Here is a 20,173-nt window from a genome sequence, read left to right as displayed (position 1 = left end):
GCTGGCCCGGGCCTGATTCAGACCCACCACCTTTGGTGTATGTGGCTGGCGCTGTAACCAATGTGCTAAGGGCACTGAGCCAACACATCCATTTTGGTCACAAATAACAGTTGTAAAATAAGAGTCTGGTTTAGGTGTTCTGTGGCAACTGAAGCTATTCTTACTGCCCTCTGCTCACAAACATGATTCACTTATTTTCCCTCCTTTCTCCAGTGAGCTTTTTCATCTTATCTTCCTCCCAAGGCTGGTGCCGAGGTGGGATGATTTAAAGATGAAGAAGAACTCAGAACAGTTGCCTGAGACATTCATTTGACTTTAGAGTACTACGATTTTAAAGGTTTTCTTTTAAATGTATTTTTTTTTTGTAGAGACAGAGTCTCAGTTTATCGCCCTCAGTAGAGTGCCGTGGCATCACACTGCTCACAGCAACCTCCAACTCCTGGGCTTAGGTAATTCTCTTGCCTCAGCCTCTGGAGTAGCTGGGACTACAGGCGCCTGCCATAACACCTGGCTATTTTTTTTGGTGCAGTTGTGGCCGGGGCTGGGTTTGAACCCGCCACCCTTGGTATATGGGGCCAATGCCCTACCCACAGTGCCACCCCTTACATGCATTTTTTAAAATGAAAGGTAACATTAAGGACTTTGCTACATCTTTTGATTGTTTTCTTGTAGGAAGTAGAACTAAGTCTGGGGGGAAGACAATTTTTGGCATGTTGGCCACTGCTGGGGACAGATGCCTGGCTGAGTTTGGGAAGGGATATGTGGGTACCTAGCAGGGTGTGGGTGATGCCCAGGAAGCTGAGGGAGTCAGATTCACATTTGTGTCAATTAGAAGACCCTGGGTGGGGGTGGGGCAAGTGAAATCAGAATAGTTTTTTTTAGGGCGAAGGTGCCCTGGTGAGGAAGCTGAAGGTCAAATGTACCTAACTGTCAGGGCTCTGTTCTCCAATTAGGAGTCAGTAGTGCAGTGGAAAAGAAGTAGCAACTCCACCTCATCTTCCCAACCTCTGGGGAAAAGAAATCGTCCCTGGCAACACAATTCCATGAGCCTAAATGTTCAGCACCAGAGCAAGACAAGGCCCTTGATTTTCTTGGAGCAAAGAGATTAGAGGAGCAGATGATACATAGAATAATTTCATATATGAAGTGCTGTGTGTAAAAAGAACTATGGACAGAGAGGAAGTAGGAGATAAACATGTACCTGATGTTGTTAGGGCAGACCTGGGTGAGTGAAGCCGGAAAGAAGAGGTGCATTCCATGCATCAGGAACAGTGAGGGCAAAGACCCAGAGGCAGGAACAAGCTAGGGGGTTTTACAGAAGAGCTGCCATATGTGGCTGTAACATAAATTGGCACGGAGTAACGGGCATGGGGCTGGAGAGGTAGGCAAGGCAAGTCCTAGGGTGATTTTAGGCATGGAATTGGATTTTAGGAGAGATGGGCCTGTCAATGAAGCCATTAAACCGACGACAGCTATCTTACTTATGCTTTAAGAAGAGCTCTGTGGCCTTTTGCGGGGCTGTGTGCTTGGCTTTGTTTTGTGAACATTTTTACTAACGGATGAGGGCACAGCTAGGAAACCAACCTCTGAGGCTTCACTCGGGCAGGAGACTTAATGGTTCATCTTCTTGGGCGGGCCCCCGGGACGCCCCGCCCTCGAGACGCCTCTTCCGAGGCCCCGCCCCCCAACAGTCCGGAACGGCGCGCTCGCAAGCGGAGGTCGAGGAGGCCAAACCCACCCAGCACCTTGTCGGTCGTCCATGGCCACCTTGCTGTTCTCCCGGGCCTGCGGCCCCTTCCGCAGAGGTGAGTGCTCTCGGGCTTCGCACAGCGGGGCCGCGGCCCGTGCCGGCCAAGTGGGCGGGCGGGGCGCCCTGTCCACCCCCAGCCCCGGGAACATGCGTGGCCTTTGCCCCAGTTCGGCAGCTCTTGCACCTGCTCAGCCCGCCCTTTGGAGATTCCTGCTCGGCCCACCACCACCTTTGTGATCCCTGTGCCAGCTCAGTTCCCAGCGGAGGTTCAGGGTGCGCCCTTTCTCCGGAGCCAGGCCTGGGCATGGATCAGAGCCAGACTCGGATCTGTGACCTTGGGCAAGACGCTCAGCCCCTCTCAGCCTCAGTTGGCCCGTGTATAAAATGGCCACAGTGAAGTAGTTGTTGGAAGAAATAATCACATGGTATGTAAAACAGTACAGTGCTTGGCATTTCGGCATATAACAGGAGGTGCTCTGTAAATGTTCGCTATTGTTTTTTGTTGTTTGTTTGTTTTTGAGACAGAGTCTTGCTCTGTCCCCCCAGGCTAGAGTGCAGTGACGTCATCATAACTCATTGCAGCCTCAAACTCCTAGGCTCAGGCTATCCTCCCTCCTTAGCCCTCCTGAGTAGCTGAGACTACGGGCACATGCTACCGTCCCTGGCTCATTTTTTAATTTTTTGTTGCCCAGGCTGGTGATTATTTAATGCAGTATCTTTTCTGTCTTACCATTTGTCTCCAGCTGTAGCAGCAGTGACACCTTTGGCTAGTGCTTCCTTTGCCTGGTCCAGAATAACCCTTGCATCCTGAATTTTTTATATATATATATATATATATATAATTTTTATTTTTTTTTCCTGAATTGTAACAATAAAGGGAAATAGAGAGCAATGGGAAGTGCTACAGTTACTGTTTCTTTAATCCTCCCACTCCCAGAAGTTCCTAGGACAATACTATTGTCTTTTACATTTTATAGATACTAAGGCTCAGGGAAGTTGAAACCCTTGCCTGAGGCCACAGAACTGAGGTCTTTTATATAATTGGTATTATACAGAAGATTGAATGACATGGTGAATATAAAGTGTTTAGTGCGCATGGTAAACATAGTGCGCACTAGGTGGGGTTTTCACCCTCACCACTATTGACATTTTGGATTGATAATTCTTTTTTGTGGGGTTGTCCTGTGCATCATAGTTTGTTTACCTGTATTACTGTCTTCTACCCACTGAATATCAGTATGGCGCTCTGCTCTTCAGTTGTAGCAACCAAAGATGTCTCCAGACATTGCCAGGTGTCCCTAAAGTGGCAAAATCCTCTCTGGTAGAGAACCACTAAGTTAATAGATAATTATTATTATCATTATTTAAGATCCCTAGGCTCCGGGCCTGTAGCTCAGTGACTATAGTGCCAGCCACATGCACCGGGGGCTGGCGGGTTCGAACCCAGTCCAGGCCTGCCAAACAAAGCCTTTGGTTAACAACTGCAGTTAGTTTTTGGTTGACAACTGCAACCAGAAATTAGCTGGGCATTGTGGTGGCGTCTGTAGTCCCAGCTACTTGGGAGGCTGAGGCAAGAGAATCACTTAAACCCAAGAGTTTGAGGTTGCTGTGAGCTGTGATGCCACAGGACTCTACTGAGGGCAACAGAATAAGACTATGTCTCAAAAAAAGAAAAGAAAAGATCCTGGGTGGTGCCTCTGGCTCAGTGAGTAGGGCGCTGGCCCCATATGCTAAGGGTGGTGGGTTCAAACCTGGCCCCAGCCAAACTGCAACAACAAAAAGAATACCTGGGTGTTGTGGCGGGTGCCTGTAATCCCAGCTAGTCAGGAGGCTGAGGCAAGAGAATCACCTAAGCCTAGGAGTTGGAGGTTGCTGTGAGGTGACACCATGGCACTCTACTGAGGGCAACAAAGTGAGACTCTGTCTCTAAAAAAAAAAATCCCTTACAGTCTCCTTTCTTGTTGGCAGCTGTCCATCCTTGGGACTGGCGACAGTTACACACCATCTACCAGTCTGTGGAACTGCCTGAGACACACCAGATGCTGCGTCAAACGTGCCGGGACTTTGCTGAGAAGGAGCTGGTTCCCATTGCAGCCCAGGTGGACAAGGAACATCTCTTTCCTGCTGCTCAGGTGAGAGTACAACCTCAGCACCTTGTGACAGTGGTCTGCCCTCGGCTCCAGGATAGGTGGTATTAGTGACCCAGTTGAGGACTCCTAAATAAGGGTCTGGGACCCAGACAATGTTTTTGAAGTTTCCCTTGTCCACCACATGGCCTATAGCCAGGATTTAACTTCTGGAATAACAGGGCAATATGCTTACTTTGTGCCAGGTATTGTGCTAATATTAACGGTTAATGCGTACAGTACTTGCCACAAGTTAGACACTATTCTAAGCACATGAGATGGGTTATCTTTTTTCTCATAATAGTCCTGTAAGGTGAAGATACTATTATTATCCTTACATATACTCCCTCGTAGGTACAGTTGACGAGACTCTAATTTATGAGCAGGTTTAATAATGTACTGGGATCATGGAGTAAATCAGCTGCAGAGCTAGGGCTCTAACTGTCTCCTGCCAAACCCCAAGTTCCCCATCATTATGCTTCCTCCTGTGCATCAAGTTCTTCCATTTGCATTCACTTCCTCTGCAGTTACATGTTTAAGATGCTATTGCTCTGTCCCCTGACCTGGCAAGCTATCTGGCACGTGGTATAAACACTTTGTAGATATTTGTTAAATGAATGATTTGTGGAGGGGCAAACCTTCTGAACTCTTCTTGCCTATTTTTCCGTTGGAGGAATTCAAGAGTTGTGATCCCCATTGACATGTTTTGTAGCTTCTGGGGCTGCTTCTTTTTAGAGGATAGTGTGTGTTCAGAGTGTTGGGCATTGTGCCTGGACTTGGGCACAAGATGAGTTGGCAAGTGATATTCTGGGCACCCAAATTAGTTGGGCAACTTTCAGGTATTAGACATCCCTGTGTGTCATCTCATTTAATCCTAGACATCCCCACCTAATCTAATCTAATCTCCATTTTGGTCTCTGGAATGATTACAAGGATTTTATTTTATTTATTTATTTTTTTGAGACAGAACCTTAAGCTGTTGCCCTGGGTAGAGTGCTGTGGCATCACAGCTCACAGCAACCTCTACCTCCTGGGCTCAAGCAGTTCTCCTGCCTCCACCTCCCAAGTAGCTGGGACTATAGGCGCTCGCCACAATGCCCAGCTATTTTTTGGTTGCAGCCTCATTGTTGTTTGGCAGGCCCGGGCTGGATTTGAACCCGCCACCTTAGGTGTATGTGGCTGGTGCCTTAGCCACTTGAGCCACAGGCACCAAGCCACCTCCCGTTTTTTTTTTGAGACAGAGCCATAAGCCGTTCCCCTGGGTAGAGTGCTATGGCATCACAGCTCACAGCAACCTCCAACTCCTGGGCTCAAGCAAGTCTCCTGCCTCCACCTCCCAAGTAGCTGGGACTACAGGCGCCCCCCACAGTGCCCAGCTATTTTTTGGTTGCAGCCATCATTGTTGTTTGGTGGGCCTGGGCTGAATTCGAACCCGCCAACTCAGGTGTATGTGGCTGGCGCCTTAGCTGCTTGAGCCACAGGCACCGAGCTGGATTACAAGGATTATATGAGATAATATATGCCAAATTCATGGTGTATGACACTTGAAAAATGGTATCCAATAATACTGTTATTGCTATTTTCATTACAGTTGAGAAAATTGAAGCATAGAGAAGTTAAGTGGCTTTCTCAGAGTTACTGATCTGTGGAGCAGTTATAATTCATAGCCCAGGTCTGGCTGGCTCCAAAACCCTTCTCCATCCACTATCCATACCCATTTCTGCCTCCATGTGGACAATTATCCTACAGCTTCCATGGGAAGAAATGGGTATTGAATAGTGGATAGAGAAGGGTTTTGGAGCCAGCCAGACCTGGGCTATGAATTATAATTGCTTCATAGACCAGCAGAAGCCGCACTGGCAGGCAGGGAAGCCCTATTCTAATTAGGAATGTTATTGTCAAACTCTTGGTGAGGAGCAGAAGGGAACTGACAGACAGGCCACTGAAAAGCAGGAACAGTTTCAAGGTGCTTTCCCCAAAGTCACTGTTTGAGGCAAGGCTAAGTGTCAGGGCACTTTCTGCCAGATGACAGACTGCCTGATTTCTTTTTTTTTTTTTTTTTTCCTTTTTGAGACAGTCTCACTCTGTCACTCTGGGTTGAGTGCCTTGGTGTTATCCTAGCTCACAGCAACCTCAAACTCTTGGGCTCAAGTGATCCTCTTGCCTCAGCTTCCCAAATAGCTAGGACTACAGGCATTTGCCACAATGCCTGGCTAACTTTTCTATTTTTTAGTAGAGACATGTCTCCCTCTTACTCAAGCTATTCTTGAACTCCTGAACTCAAGCGATCCACTCAGCCTCTCAAGAGTGCTAGGATCACAGGTGTGAGCCACCGTGCTGGGCCTGACCACTTGATTTCTGTGGTCTGTGTCATCCTCTTTCGAATAATCTCTAGTATTACAGACATAGTTTTACCCTATGCAGGAAAGCTGGTAGTAGAAGCAAGGCTTTTTGCCAGCCTGCTCTTAAACATCCCTCTGGCTTTATGCTGTCCCGTTTGCCTGTGGCGCTGGGGAAGCTGTAGGATAATCGTCCACATGGAGGCAGAAATGGGTATTGAAGGCCGATGTCGCAGATGGTAGCCTCATTCCCTTCTGGCACATCGAGGTTGCTCAGGAAGGAGCCAACTCAATATTTGCTGAATGCACGATGATAGCTGAGTGTGGTAACAGCACCTGCATTTTGTTTTATTGTTTACAAGGTATTTTACATCTGTAATGTCAATAGATCATCTGGAGTCCTGCTAATACATATTGTCCCATGTTTACCGATGAAGAAGCAGTTATAGGCAGTCCCTCTGGGTATAAAGCAGAGGGGAGTGGCACTGTTGCCCATCTGGAACTGGACCTGGTTCTGGTTTGGGTGGCTGATGGGACGCGCAGATTGCTCCTCACTGTTTGGTTTCCTTAGCTAAGGATTGAAGCCTGGTGGCTTTTTGCTTTTTTCCCTGGTACTGTGTATGGTACTAAGTTGAGGGAAACTAGTGAGAAAGCAGGCAGAAGGGGCAGAGAATGAGATGTGCATAGGTAGGTAATATGGCATATTTGTAAAATCCAAAATAATGCAAATACTGCTTCAAAATTTTTTATTTTTATTTTTATTTTATGATAGAGTCTCATTATGTGAGACTACCCTCAGTAGAGTGCCGTAGCATCACAGCTCACAGCAACCTCAAACTCTTGGGCTTAAGTGATTCTCTTGCCTCAGCCTCCTGAGTAGCTGGGACTACAGGCGCCCACAACAATGACCAGCTTTATTTTTTTTTTGAGACAGAGCCTCAAGCTATCGCCCTGGGTAGAGTGCTGTGGTGTCACAGCTCACAGCAACTTCCATCTCCTGGGCTTAAGTGATTCTCTTCTGTGAGCTGTGACACCACAGCACTCTACTGAGAGCAACAAAATGAGATTCTGTCTCTAAAAAGAAAAAAAGAAAGAACGAACTGGGGGCCGGGAGCGGTGGCTCATGCCTGTAATCCCAGCACTCTGGGAGGCCGAGGCAGGCAGATTGCCTGAGCTCACAAGTTAGAGACCAGCCTGAGCTACAGTGAGAACCTGTCTCTAAAAAACAGCAGGCACCAGTAGTTCCAGCCACTTGGGAGGCTGAGGCAAGAGAATCGCTTAAGGTCAGGAGTTGGAGATTGCTGTGAGCTGTAACACCACAGTACTGTACCCAGAGTGACATAGTGAGACTGTCTCAAAGAAAAAAAAAAAAGACAAAGTTTAATCACATTTTCAAAACCAACCCACATAAGCAGGATGGGCACTGTGCAGGTTAATTCCTGCCCTACTCTCCTCTCAATTCTTCCCGACTCCCCCTGCCCATAAAGCCACCTGTTTTGAGGGCAAAGAAACATTCTTCAGGAAAAAATATTAGAAATCACTGACTAATCAGGGGTGGGAAGGCTCACATATCTGTATCTGGCTCCTCAAATTACCGACTGTGTGAATGTCACTCAGGCTGGAGTGCAGTGACATGAACACAGCTCACATAATCTCACACTCCTGGGCCCAAGTGATCTTTTCCCGTCAGCCTTCTAAGTAGCTAGGACTACAGGTGTGTGCCACCACGCATGGCTAATTTTTTTGTTCTTTTGTAGAGATGACAGGGCCTCGGTTTGTTGCCCAGGCTGGCCTTAGACTCCTGGCCTCAATCGACTGTCCCACCTCAGCCTTCCAAAGCCCTGGGATTACAGCCATGAGCCACTGTGCCCTGGCTATTTTGTCTGGAATAAGTAGCGAATCTTCACCAAGTTAGGAAGTTTTTTTCTTTCTTTCCTCTCTTTTCCTTCCTTCTTTTTCTTCCTTTCCTTTCCTCCCCTCCCCTTGCCTTTACCCTTTCCCACCCCTTCCCTTTATTTTTTGAGACACAGCCTCAAGCTATTGTGCTGGGTAGAGTGCCTTGGCGTCACAGCTCACAGCAACCTCCAACTCTTGGGCTTAAGTGATTCCCTTGCCTCAGCCTCCCAAGTGGCTGGGATTATAGGTGCTCACCACAACACCTGGCTATTTTTTTGTTGCAGTTGTCATTGATGTTCTAGCTGCCCCGGGCCGGATTTGAACCTGCCAGCCTTGGTGTTTGTGGCTAGCATCCTAACCACTGAGCTACGGGTGCCACCAGTTTTATTCTTTAGAGTGAGTTAGTTTTGGCTATAGTGAACATAGGCATCCTCAGGATAAATTTAATTTTTTTTTTTTTGGAGACAGAGCCTCAAGCTGTCACCCTGGGTAGAGTGCCGTGGCTTCGCAGCTCACAGCAACCTCCAACTCCTGGGCTCAAGCGAATCTCCTGCCTCCCAAGTAGCGGGGACTATAGGCGCCTGCCACAACGCCTGGCTATTTTTTGGTTGCAGCCATCATTGTTGTTTAGCGGGCCTGGGCTGGATTCGAACCCACCACCTTAGGTGTATGTGGCTGGCGCCTTAGCCACTTGAGCCACAGGCACCGAGCTGATAAATTTAATTTTTATGTATGTGAGTTTTAGACATGACTTAAAGCATTTTTATATAAGGTACCCTCTAAACCTTTCCCAAACATGCAGACTTGCCTTGTTTGACAGTTGCTGGGAAGCGGGGGAGGGTTTGCTGTTTCTTGAGTTTTCTCTTGGGAGTTTGGAGACCACTGTACAGGTCTGAGTTGCTCGTTCATAGACACAAAGGACCAAGAGTGAGAACTGTGAGTACCTCTGAAGGGCAGGCCTCTCTCTGTAGACAATGCTGCGCTATTGAGGAAGCTGCCACTGTTAGCCTTTAACATCAGCTTACGTAGATCAGAAAGCATGAACAAAAGCAGAGCCACTTTTTTTCCTCAGCTGTTTTTAATTTTGTTTCTGGTTTTTGAGTATATTGAATCTTTCTCCTGCCACCCTTTTCTTCCCACTTGCTGTCTGTCTCTGTGCCTATCAGGATGTCCTTTCGTGAGTGTACATCACCACCAGCATTGCTTCTTCCCCCAGTCTTTTTCTAGAAAGTTCCTGCAGTTGGCTATGGTATGGTATATTGCCTGAAACAGCCCAGTCACCATGATAAAATGGTTGGGGAGCTGGCTGTGTACGGGCTCTGAGGAAGGGACAGACGAGTTTGTGCTCTTGAGCCATGTGGCTGTTGCTTCTTGGTGGCATTCCTCAGTTTTGAAACCTGGTGACTCAGTACTAGAGTGATAGTGAGTAGAGATGCCATCCCTTTCACTGATGGAGGTAGATGCCTGTGGCTCCAAGGAGTAAGAAAATGCTGATGAGGATGGTGCCTGTGGCTCAAAGGAGTAAGACGCCGGCCCCATATGCTGGAGGTGGTGGGTTCAAACCCAGCCCCGGCCAAAAAACTGCAAAAAAGAGAAAAGGCTGATGATGAGAAAAGAGGGAAGAAGGAGCTGGCGTACACTAGTGAAGGTGCTTGGGATTCTAGCTCAGTGGAGAGAGATCTTGGGGCCTGCACCTGGCCACCGCCTCTGTGCTCCCTTTCTATGTGAGTTCCTCCCTCTGTGAGAGGAAGATGGGGAAACCCGTTCTGCCTCGCTGTCGGGACATGCGACCAGAGATTTGGGCTATGAACAACTGAATGCATGCCAGCCAGCGTGATTGTTTCATTCTCTGCCTGGGAATATTGATTCCCGTTGTGTTTCTGGAGATGAGAGGGAGTCATGGGGCAATTGGCATATCTGTCATTGATTCAAGGAGTAAGTGCCCAAGAGCCTGGGGTGAGAGGGGCATGTCTTAGTGTCTGGGAAGACCTGACCGGTTTGTGCACGATGAGACAGTTCCAGTAGGGTAGCCTCAGTGTGCTTTGCTACAAGGCAAGGGAAGGAGGTTTTCAGTGAGGTTCCCGCCTAGGCCTGTGTGGGTCTTAGGGATTTGCATATTTCATTTTTCAAAATTTAATTTTTCATTCTTTTTAAATTTCTGGTTAATATGAGGGTACAAACCATTAGGTTATATAATTGACACATGACAGGTTAAAAACCAGAGTCCAGTTGTAGTTGTATCCTATACCCAGGCAATGTGCCATATATCTGCATTGTACCCATTGATTATTTATTTATTTTTTCCATTCATTCATTCGCTTATTTATTTTGAAGACAGTCTCATTTTACCAGTTGTCCTGGTAGAGTGCTGTGGTGTCATAGCTCACAGCAACTTCAAAATCTTGGGCTCAAGCAATTCTCTTGCCTTGGCCTTCTGAGTAGCTGGATCACAATGTCCAGCTATTTTTAGCGACAGGGTCTCACTCTTGCTCAGGCTAGTCTTGACCTCCTGAGCTAAGGTCATTCACCTGCCTCAGCCTCCCAGAGTGCTAGGATTACAGGCTTGAGCCACCACGCCCAACCAAGCATTTTCTATTTTTAATTAAAAATTTTTAGATGCAGGCGCTGGGCCCATAAACCAGAGGTGGTAGGTTCAAATCTGGCCCTGGCCAAAAAAAAAAAACTAGGCAGTACTTGTGGCTCATTGAGTAGGGTGCCGGCCCCATATACCAAGGGTGGTGGGTTTGAATCTGGCCCCAGCCAAACTGCAACAAAAAAATAGCCAGGCATTGTGGTGGGTGCCTGTAGTCCCAGCTACTTGGGAGGCTGAGGCAAGAGAATCACCTAAGCCCAAGAGCTGGAGGTTGCTGTGAGCTGTGATGCTACGGTATTCAACTGAGGGCGATAAAGTAAGAGTCTGTCTCTAAAAAAAAAAGAAACTGCAAAAAAAATTTATTTTAGATGCCTGTAATCCTAGTATTCTGGGAGGCCCAAGGCAGGATGATTGCCTGAGTTCAGGAGTTCAAGACCAGCTTGAGCAAGAGTGACCCTACCTTTACTAAAAATACAAAAATTAGCTGGGCGTTATAGTGGGCTCTTGTAGTTCGAGTTACTTGGGAGGCTGAGGCAGAGGGATCACTTGAGCCCAAGAGGTTTTTTTTAGTGACAGAGTCTCATTGTGTTGTCCTTGGTAGAGTGCTGTGGCATCACAGCTCACAGCAACCTCCAGCTCTTGGGCTTAGACGAATCTCTTGCCTCAGCCTCCTGAGTAGCTGGGACTACAGGCACCTGCTACAATGTGCAGCTATTTTTGTTGTTGCAGTTTGGCCAGGCAGGTTCTAACCCGCCACCCTCGGTATATAGGGACGGAGCCCTACTCACTGAGCCACAGGTGCTGCCCTAAATGATCTTTTTTTTTTTTGAGACAGAGCCTCAAGCTGTCCCCCTGGGTAGAGTGCTATAGCATCACAGCTCACAGCAACCTCCAACTCCTGGGCTCAAGCGAGTCTCCTGCCTCTGCCTCCCAAGTAGCTGGGACCACAGGCGCCCGCCACAACGCCCGGCTATTTTTTGGTTGCAGCCATCATTGTTGTTTTGGCGGGTCCGGGCTGGGGATTCGAACCCGCCACCTTAGGTGTACGTGGCTGGCGCCTTAGCTGGTTGAGCTATAGGCGCCGAGCCTGATCATTTTATCTGTTCTCAGAATGATACAGTCCTGGTAACTCTGAATCCCCATTTGTCACTGTGGATGAGTTTCCTATTTTGCCATTTAACAAATGTCCACAAACTCAGCGGCTTAAAACAGTACTACACATTTATCTGATAGTTCTGGAGCTCAGAAATCTGAAGTGGGTCTCACTGGGTTAAAAATCAAGGTGTCAGCAAGACTGAGTTCCTTCTGGAGGCTCCAGGGAGAATCCATTCCTATCTTTCTGTGTCTGGAGGCCACCTGCACTTCTTGGCTTGTGACTCCACCCAGCGTTCCAACCTCTGCTTCCATTGTCACATCTCTGACTCTCCTATGTCCTTCTTTCCTTTATAAAGACCAGGATAACCTCGCCACCTGAAATCCTTAACATCTGCAAAGTCCCTCTTGCCACATGAGGAAATGTAGTCACAGGTCCTGGGGATTAGAACGTGGACACCTTGGGGGTGGGGGTGGGGTTGCTGTTATGTTGCTGCCCATACACTAGCTGTCTCCTTCCCAGGTCAGGTCTGCCTGGTGCCTGCAGAGCTTGGTTAGCACTTGGGGGTCCGTAGCTCAGCAAGCATGTTTATGCCTTCAGGTTTGTAAGAGATAGGAGGCTGGAGATGAGGAAGGCCTTCTCATGCTTAGAGTCTTCCAAGAGATTTCCCATGGGTCCAGTTCAAGGGAAGAACCAAATAAAGCAGTTTTCCAGAGTGACACACAGGGTGTTACAGAAGTGCAGCTGTTCCATAGGTACCCCCTTGTCTCCATGCATTCTTGCCAAAATGAGAACTTGGCAGCCATGAGGTGGTAATAAATGCTGTTCACTGATCACTCACCTGAGCTGGGTACTAGGCTCGACGTTAGGTATGTGTCATCTCAGTTAATCCTTAAAGTAGTCCTATCAGGTGTTAATTTTGAGGAGACAGAAGGTCAAATTTTTGTAATCACAGAAATAATACTAGTTATAGAAAAACAAGAACATATTGGCAGGCATTGTTGGTTGCACAGGTGAAATTGTGTAAAAGGGCTCATGAAAAGCAGTGCTCCCCCTCTTGCCCTGTCCTTTGTCCCCAGAGGCAATTGATTTCAGTTGTTTATTCTTGAAGTTAGGTTGTGTTGTGGTCCACATTTCTCAGGTGGAAAGCAGGTTTAGAATAGTTAATTTGAGTAGTACTTAGAGAAGAGTAGTAGAATTTGTTCTAGGTTAGAAATGGCAGAGTAGTAATCTGTTTAAGATTATGGAGTCATTGCCTGGGTTTCAACCCCACGCAGACCACTTATAAGCTGTGTGGCCTTGAACAAATTGCTTAACCTCTCTGATCCACAGTTTTCCCAACTATATTGTGAGGTGAAAATACAGCACCATTCCCCCAGAGTTTCAGAGAGACTCAAATGAAAGAATATGCATACAGCACTTCATGCACAATTTGGCATATACTAAGTAGGCTCTTAATAGTTGACAGTTACTATGGTCACAATTACTATTATTCCAAATAAAATATCCCAAGCTCTTATCATCATGGATCTTCATTCTTTCACTGGTGTTGGGCATATGGCAGTGGGCAAAAACACAAAGAGTCTCTGCCCTCATTCAGATTAAGGTCTTAATCAAAATGACTGTATAAAAGTGCCATGGAGGGGCTGCAGGAGTGTGTAATTAGGGGGTTGGACTTATTAAGGGCAGAGATGGCAGCCCAGAGAAGTGGTACTGAAGCTGACATCAGAAGGAAAGGAGGAGCTAAGAACTGGGTGATACAGGGCATTACTGACAGGGCACATGTGCAAAGGCCCTGTGGCAGTGTGGTGTACTTAGGGGACTGAAGAAAAATGATCATGGTAGGCTCGGCGCCTATGGCTCGACCGGCTAGGGCGCCAGCCACGTACACCTAAGGTGGCGGGTTCGAGTCCCCAGCCCGGACCCGCCAAACAACAGTGACGGCTGCAACCAAAAAATAGCTGGGCGTTGTGGCGGGCGCCTGTGGTCCCAGCTACTTGGGAGGCGGAGGCGGGAGACTCGCTTGAGCCCAGGAGTTGGAGGTTGCTGTGAGCTGTAATGCCACGGCACTCTACCCAGGGGGACAGCTTGAGGCTCTGTCTCAGAAAAAAAAAAAAAAAAAAGAAAAATGATCATGGTATAGAGGGGTCCTGCTCCTTACCTCAGAGACCCCTAAAGGCTTCCTGTGGCTTCCGCCTGCTGACTGGTGTGGGGTCAGAGAGGTGAGCCAGTGTGGGGTGTGAGGGCAGCTTGAATGAATGGTGTTGTTGTGCAGACAGTCCATGGTTGGGTCACATGGCTAGAGTTTCTGCAGGCATTGGCTCAGCGGAAAGAGGGTTTGGAGTTGGGAAGGGTAAGTCCCGGCTCCCTGGCCCCTCGGCCCCTAGCAGCTGCCCTGTTGTGACAGCCTTCCTTCCTTGGGGCTAGGTGAAGAAGATGGGTGAGCTCGGGCTTCTGGCCATGGATGTGCCTGAGGAGCTCAGTGGTGCTGGCCTTGATTACCTGGCCTACTCCATTGCCATGGAGGAGATCAGCCGGGGCTGTGCCTCCACTGGGGTCATCATGAGTGTCAACAATGTGAGTGCTCCTCCTGGACTCTGGGCACACAGGCAGAGGGAGGCTCCCATGGGCAGGTGGGCTGCAGCCATGTGTCCCAGCTTCCTGGGCACAGCCAGGCCTTGATTCTCATTCCTGGGTCTCCCTGAGACATCTCTCCAGTTGGTCCCACTGGGTAAGCCCCTTCTTGGGGTGTGGCCTGTGGGCTTATGGGCCTCCAACTAGTTCCCTGCTGTCCCCCCAGTCTCTCTACTTGGGACCCATCCTGAAGTTTGGCTCCAAGGAGCAGAAGCAGCAGTGGATCACACCCTTCACCAGTGGAGACAAAATTGGCTGCTTTGCTCTCAGCGAACCAGGTACCAGGTGGGGCCCTGTCCTCTCACCTCAGAATCAGGGTGACAAGACTCAGATGGAAGCTGGGCTGCTCTGGGTGGGGGTATGGGCAGGAGGTGCCTGTGCTACTGTGGGCAGCTGCTTGCGGCCTCAGAGGCTGGAGGACAAGCCTCTGGCATGGGCAGTGGGGCAAGCGCTGGCTGCCTGCTGTCCGCCCAGGACAGTGTTCTTGCCTCCACTGGGCTGGAAGGAAGGTTGGCTTTGGGGTCCTGCCAGCATGAAGATACCCAGCTCCTACACACCCTGTTTTCCTCTGAGACTAGTCACTGAGAGCTCTGGGAGCTTATGTGGCCCTGGAACTTTCTCTCAGGAGCAGACCCTGAATTTTGGAAGGCCAGGCTGCAGGGTTTCCTGCTTCCTGGGGCAGGTGGGGTTCCCTTGGGTAGGGAAGGGGTGGTACTGTACCTTAAATCTGTGTATGGTCAGGGAATGGCAGTGATGCGGGAGCTGCTTCTACCACTGCCCGGGCTGAGGGTGACACCTGGGTCCTGAATGGCACCAAAGCCTGGATCACCAATTCCTGGGAGGCCTCGGCTGCTGTGGTCTTTGCCAGCACGGACAGATCCCTGCAAAACAAGGTGGGGACCCCACAAAGGGGTCCTGTCAGATCGCTGAGCTGCAGTCACTCCACAGTTCCTAGATCTGACACCCCCCCACCCCTCCACCCTACCCCCTGCCCAGCTGTCCTTGCTCTGGGGCAAGTTGGGCTGCGGCTTTCCCTCCCTGGCCTGCCTCTGTGCTTTCCCCTGGAGCCAGCAGGGGGCATCACGCCTGAGGGAGCTGTGGGGTGGCGGTTGGTGCCTGGTGCGCTGGCCTGAGGGTGTGGTGGAGGAGCAGCCTCTGAGGAGTTTGCTCGGCCTGCCTGGCGCCTTGCAGGGCATCAGTGCCTTCCTGGTTCCCATGCCAACGCCGGGGCTCACCCTGGGGAAGAAGGAAGACAAGCTGGGCATCCGGGCCTCATCCACAGCAAACCTCATCTTTGAGGACTGTCGCATACCCAAGGACAATATGCTGGGGGAGCTGGGGATGGGCTTCAAGATCGCCATGGTGAGCTGGCAGTGGGGGTGGTGCCTCAGGGCCAGACCTAGGTACCAGAAGGCCAGCCACTGACCAGGGCTGTCCCCACAGCAAACCCTGGATATGGGCCGCATTGGCATTGCTTCCCAGGCACTGGGCATCGCTCAGGCCGCCCTCGACTGTGCTGTGCATTATGCTGAGAACCGTATGGCCTTTGGGGCACCTCTCACCAAACTCCAAGGCATCCAGGTAGGGCAGCGGCAGTGTCAGGAGCTGAGCCTCTTACCTGCACCTGTGTCCTTTTGCTTCTTTCCTCTTGATGTTGGAGCGTGGGAGGGGCAGCTGCTAACTGGTGGGTGGGGCTGTTGCAGTTCAAGTTGGCAGACATGGCCCTGGCCCTGGAGAGTGCCCGGCTGCTGACCTGGCGTGCCGCCATGCTGAAGGACAACAAGAAACCTTTCATCAAGGTGCAATGGGTGGGAGGTATGGGCAGGAGATGTGGGCCTGTGGGGTCACTGCTATACATGGAGGCTCCTGCAGGCCACCTCTGCTGGGGGTCAGGAGCTGGGCACTCCCCTCAAGGTGGAGGCACTGACTCTGCCTCCCCTGTGATCAGGAGGCAGCCATGGCCAAGCTGGCGTCATCAGAAGCTGCGACTGCCATCAGCCACCAGGTGAGTATCCCAGTGAGTGATCAGGCCAAGCCCCCTGGACTGGCTGGGGGGGGGCTCCTGCAGCCTCTCACCTCAGCTCACCCCAAGATAGACTGCGAAGGGACAGGGCTGGGGCCTGTGTCTGAGGGCGGATCGTCTTCAACTGCGTCTCTTGGCTCTGCTCTGCAAAGCTGCTTCATTTTCCTCGTCTGTGTGGCCATGGGGGGCTGAGTCATACTCTGGTATGAAGACCTAGGTGAGACAGGTGCAAGGCAGAGAGTTTGCTCTTCCCTAAGGACAAGGGGTCAGGAGGAGGACCTGGAGGGGAGTGACCAGCTGGCCCTTCTGCACGCTGATTCCATCCCGTCTTTCTGTACGGGTGGGGGCTTCTCCTTCCTGAGCTCCTTTTCTCCTCTTAGGCCATCCAGATCCTGGGCGGCATGGGCTACGTGACAGAGATGCCGGCTGAGCGGCACTACCGTGATGCCCGAATCACTGAGATCTATGAAGGCACCAGTGAGATTCAGAGGCTGGTGATCGCCGGGCACCTGCTCAGGAGCTACCGGAGCTGAGCCTTCTGCAGGGCAGCCTGGGGCCACCTGCCCTGAGGACTGTGGAGAGGGGCTGGGAGCCATGTGGCCTTAGCTTTGCCCTCTGGTCAGGGCTGGACAGCAGGCAGAGGCCATGCATTCTCATGCCAAGTCCCCTGGACTAGCTTGGGGGCTCCTGCAGCCTTTTACCTCAGCCTACCCCAGGTTAGACTGTGGAGGGACAGGGCTGGGACCTGTGTCTGAGGGTGGATCATCTTCAGCTGCGTCTCTTGGCTCTGCTCTGCAAAGCTGGTTCGTTTTCCTCATCTGTGTGGCCATGGGGGGCCTGAGACACGCTCTGGTATAAAGACCCAGGTGGGACAGGTGCAGGGCAGAGAGTTTGCTCTTCCCTGATAACAGGGATCAGGAGGAGGACTTGGAGGGGAGTGACCAGGATCCAGGTCCTAGACAGGCTGTGGCTCTGGGCCATGGAGCCCACAGGACTGTAAAGTAAGACGCGTGCAGGCAGGGGGTCTGCTGCGTGAAGTGTACGTAATAAAGCATGCCTATCCCCTGCCTTGTCCTCGTGTTCTAGCCTGGTCCTGGTGTGGGGGGAAGATGGTTTATAGTCTGCAGGGAGCTCTGCCCTCCCATAAGCCCCACCCTGTTCCTGGGGATTGTGAGAAACTGGGTCAAGCCCCAGGGAGTGGCTGGGAGAGTGGCTGGGAGCAGGGGGCGCCAGGCAGGGCCACTGGCTACAGAGGGATGGATCCTTGGGCAGGTTCAAGCTCCAGGCAGGAGGAAGGGGGCAGCAGAGGGCTGGGGCTGGGGGAGTCAACACTGTGGAGTGCCCCAGAACCCAGATGTTTAATCACACACGTGTTCTAGTGGTCAGCCCTGAGCCAGCTGTGTGAGTACGGGTTGGGGGGGGTATTGCCCAGGGTCCTGGTGCCTGCGCTCTGGCTTTGGGTGGATGTACCTCTGTAGCAAGCCAGCTCTTAACGTTTTGGGCCAGTGTCGTGAGTGAAGCAGCTGGGAGAGAAAACAGTGAGCAAAGAAAGATTTCAAAGGAGGTAGGGACACTCCTTCAGAGCAGGGCAGGCACTGGGAAGTGTCTCGAGGGAAGGGGAAGGGAGATAGGCAACGCTTTAGGAGCTACTATCTGAGTGCGCCATTGCCACATGTGGGTTTCTGTGCCACTGTCTACCTCCAAAGCGTGCAGCTGGAAGTTGCCACTCTGCAAGGTGGCCCTGCCCTTACCCTGTTCAGGCCCATGCGCAAGCCCTGCCACAGTGCCCTGAGCACCATGGAGAAGACAAAGATCCCCAGTGTAGGGGCTCCTGGCTGCTGCTGGGGGTGGGCAGGGCCGGGGGCAGCATTTGGCCACGGGTAGAGGAAGCACTGTGGGCCAGGTAGGGCAGGCATAAGCTTCATCCTGCAAATTTAGGTTCTGATTCCTTACCAGGTGGGGTGGGCTTCAGAAGCTCAGCACAAGGGGCAAGGTAGCTCTTGGGAAGCTTCCTCCCTACTCTGCAGGTCAGGCGGTGGCCTGGGCAGCTTATGGCAGTTTGATTACATGTGCCTGCCTCCTGGCTCCAGGTAAGTGCATAGGGTCTTGGCCCCTGGCCCATACCTCTGGTCTCCTGGGTCTGCCCCTGCCCCCAGCCTCAGGTGCTAGGACAGACTGGGATCCAGGACGCCTCCCATAAGCAGTCAGATTTTACCAGTCCCACCTGGGGGCTGTCAATGGAAAAGAACTCAAACTCTGTAAAATAATTTAGGTTTATTCTGAGCTGAATGTGTGCCACCATGGCCAGGAGAGCCGCACCCAAGAAGCCTGAGCAGTGGTCTCACTGTGGTTGGGTTACAGTTTGGTTTCATACATTTTAGAGAGACAGGAATTACACCTGAAGTCATAAACCAATACCTGGATGGCACACATTGGTTTGCCCTGAAAAGGCGGGACACCTGGAAGAGAGGCATTACAGGTTACAGGTGGGTTTAAAGAGTCTGTGATGGCTCAGCACCTGTGGCTAAGGTGGCTAAGGCGCCAGCCACATAGACATAAGGTGGCGGGTTCAAATCCAGCCAGGTCCCACCAAACAATAATGATGGCTGCAACCAAAAAATAGCCGGGTGTTGTGGCGGGCGCCTATGGTCCCCAGCTACTTGGGAGGCGGAGGCAGGAAACTCGCTTGAGCCCAGGAGTTGGAGGTTGCTGTGAGCTGTGATGCCACAGCACTCTACCCAGGGGAACAGCTTGAGGCTCTGTCTCAAAAAAAAAAAGAGTCTTTGATTTGTAATTGGTTAAAGAAATAAAGCTTTGCCTAGAGAGTTGGAATGTTTTAAATTAAGGAAACGTGTTAGAGACTAGCCACCAGACGTGTACCCAGACACTAGTGATCTGTTAATTGATGACCTGTGGGTGTGGTTTAAGCTTTGCCTTGCAAAACCTGAGGCCTGGAGCAGCACCTGTGGCTCAGTGAGTAGGGTGCCAGGGTGGCGTGGCCCATGGCCCCGGCCAAACTACAACCAAAAAACCCCGGAGGCCTGGTGGTGATGAGTTACAAAGGACACCTCCCAGAGGGGAGGGAAGGCTTGTCTGATCTCCCTTCCCATGGCCAGCTACTCAGCTTCAGGGTATTTTGGGGATCTGTTGGCTAAGAGGGGGTCCATTTGGTCAGCTGGCAGACTTAAGATTTTATTTTAGTTCAAGGGGCAAATGAAAGCCGGTTTCTAGCTGAGTCACTAACCCCAGGTGGGGTCCGTGTGAGCCCAGGAAGGTGTTCAGAGGCCCCATGGCCTTTCCAGTGAGGTAGAACTGGCCCCTGGCCCAGATGGGGGATTGGGGACCAGGCATGTGGTTGAAGATGTCTTTGGGTCCTTCTTCAGGACAACCAGGCTGGTGATCCAGCTAGCTTGGTGTTCAGGCTTATCTGCCCCACCGTCTACAAGCGTCTGAGCCTTCAAGGCCAAAGATGGCCTGCTAGAGCCACACTCCTCCCAGGGCAAAGGGCTGGATACAGCAGTCAGCCCAGGCCATTTGTGTTTCCCAGGTGGCAGTCCCAGCAGAGTTTCTGCTTCTCACAGCTGCAGGGCCACAGGGCAGACCTCAGAGGCCATGTGTCCTCCCTTTCATGGATAAAGTAGCAACCTTCAGAGCCTAAGTCCAGTCTGTGTCCTGGGGTGCTTTAAGGAGCAATCCTGGGGCTGGGCATGGTGGCTTAC

General features: G+C 50.8%; 1 protein-coding gene across 1 annotated transcript; it reads left to right on the top strand.

The window, feature by feature from the left end:
- Positions 1-1,682: 1,682 nt before the first annotated feature.
- ACADS (acyl-CoA dehydrogenase short chain) lies at positions 1,683-17,526 on the top strand. The gene is made up of 10 exons (XM_003789905.3): positions 1,683-1,805; positions 3,719-3,882; positions 14,225-14,374; positions 14,598-14,709; positions 15,173-15,324; positions 15,623-15,793; positions 15,875-16,012; positions 16,135-16,230; positions 16,380-16,436; positions 16,835-17,526. The coding sequence occupies exons 1-10, from the start codon at positions 1,760-1,762 to the stop codon at positions 16,985-16,987; spliced, it is 1,239 nt and encodes a 412-aa protein (XP_003789953.1). The 5' UTR covers positions 1,683-1,759; the 3' UTR covers positions 16,988-17,526.
- The last annotated feature ends 2,647 nt before the right edge of the window (positions 17,527-20,173 follow it).

The sequence above is a fragment of the Otolemur garnettii genome, unplaced genomic scaffold (assembly GCF_000181295.1).
Source record: "Otolemur garnettii isolate 467f Iridium unplaced genomic scaffold, OtoGar3 scaffold00038, whole genome shotgun sequence".
NCBI classification, from domain to species: Eukaryota; Metazoa; Chordata; class Mammalia; order Primates; family Galagidae; genus Otolemur; species Otolemur garnettii.
Note: the sequence above shows the minus strand (reverse complement) of the source record. Positions and strands in the feature narration are given on the sequence as shown.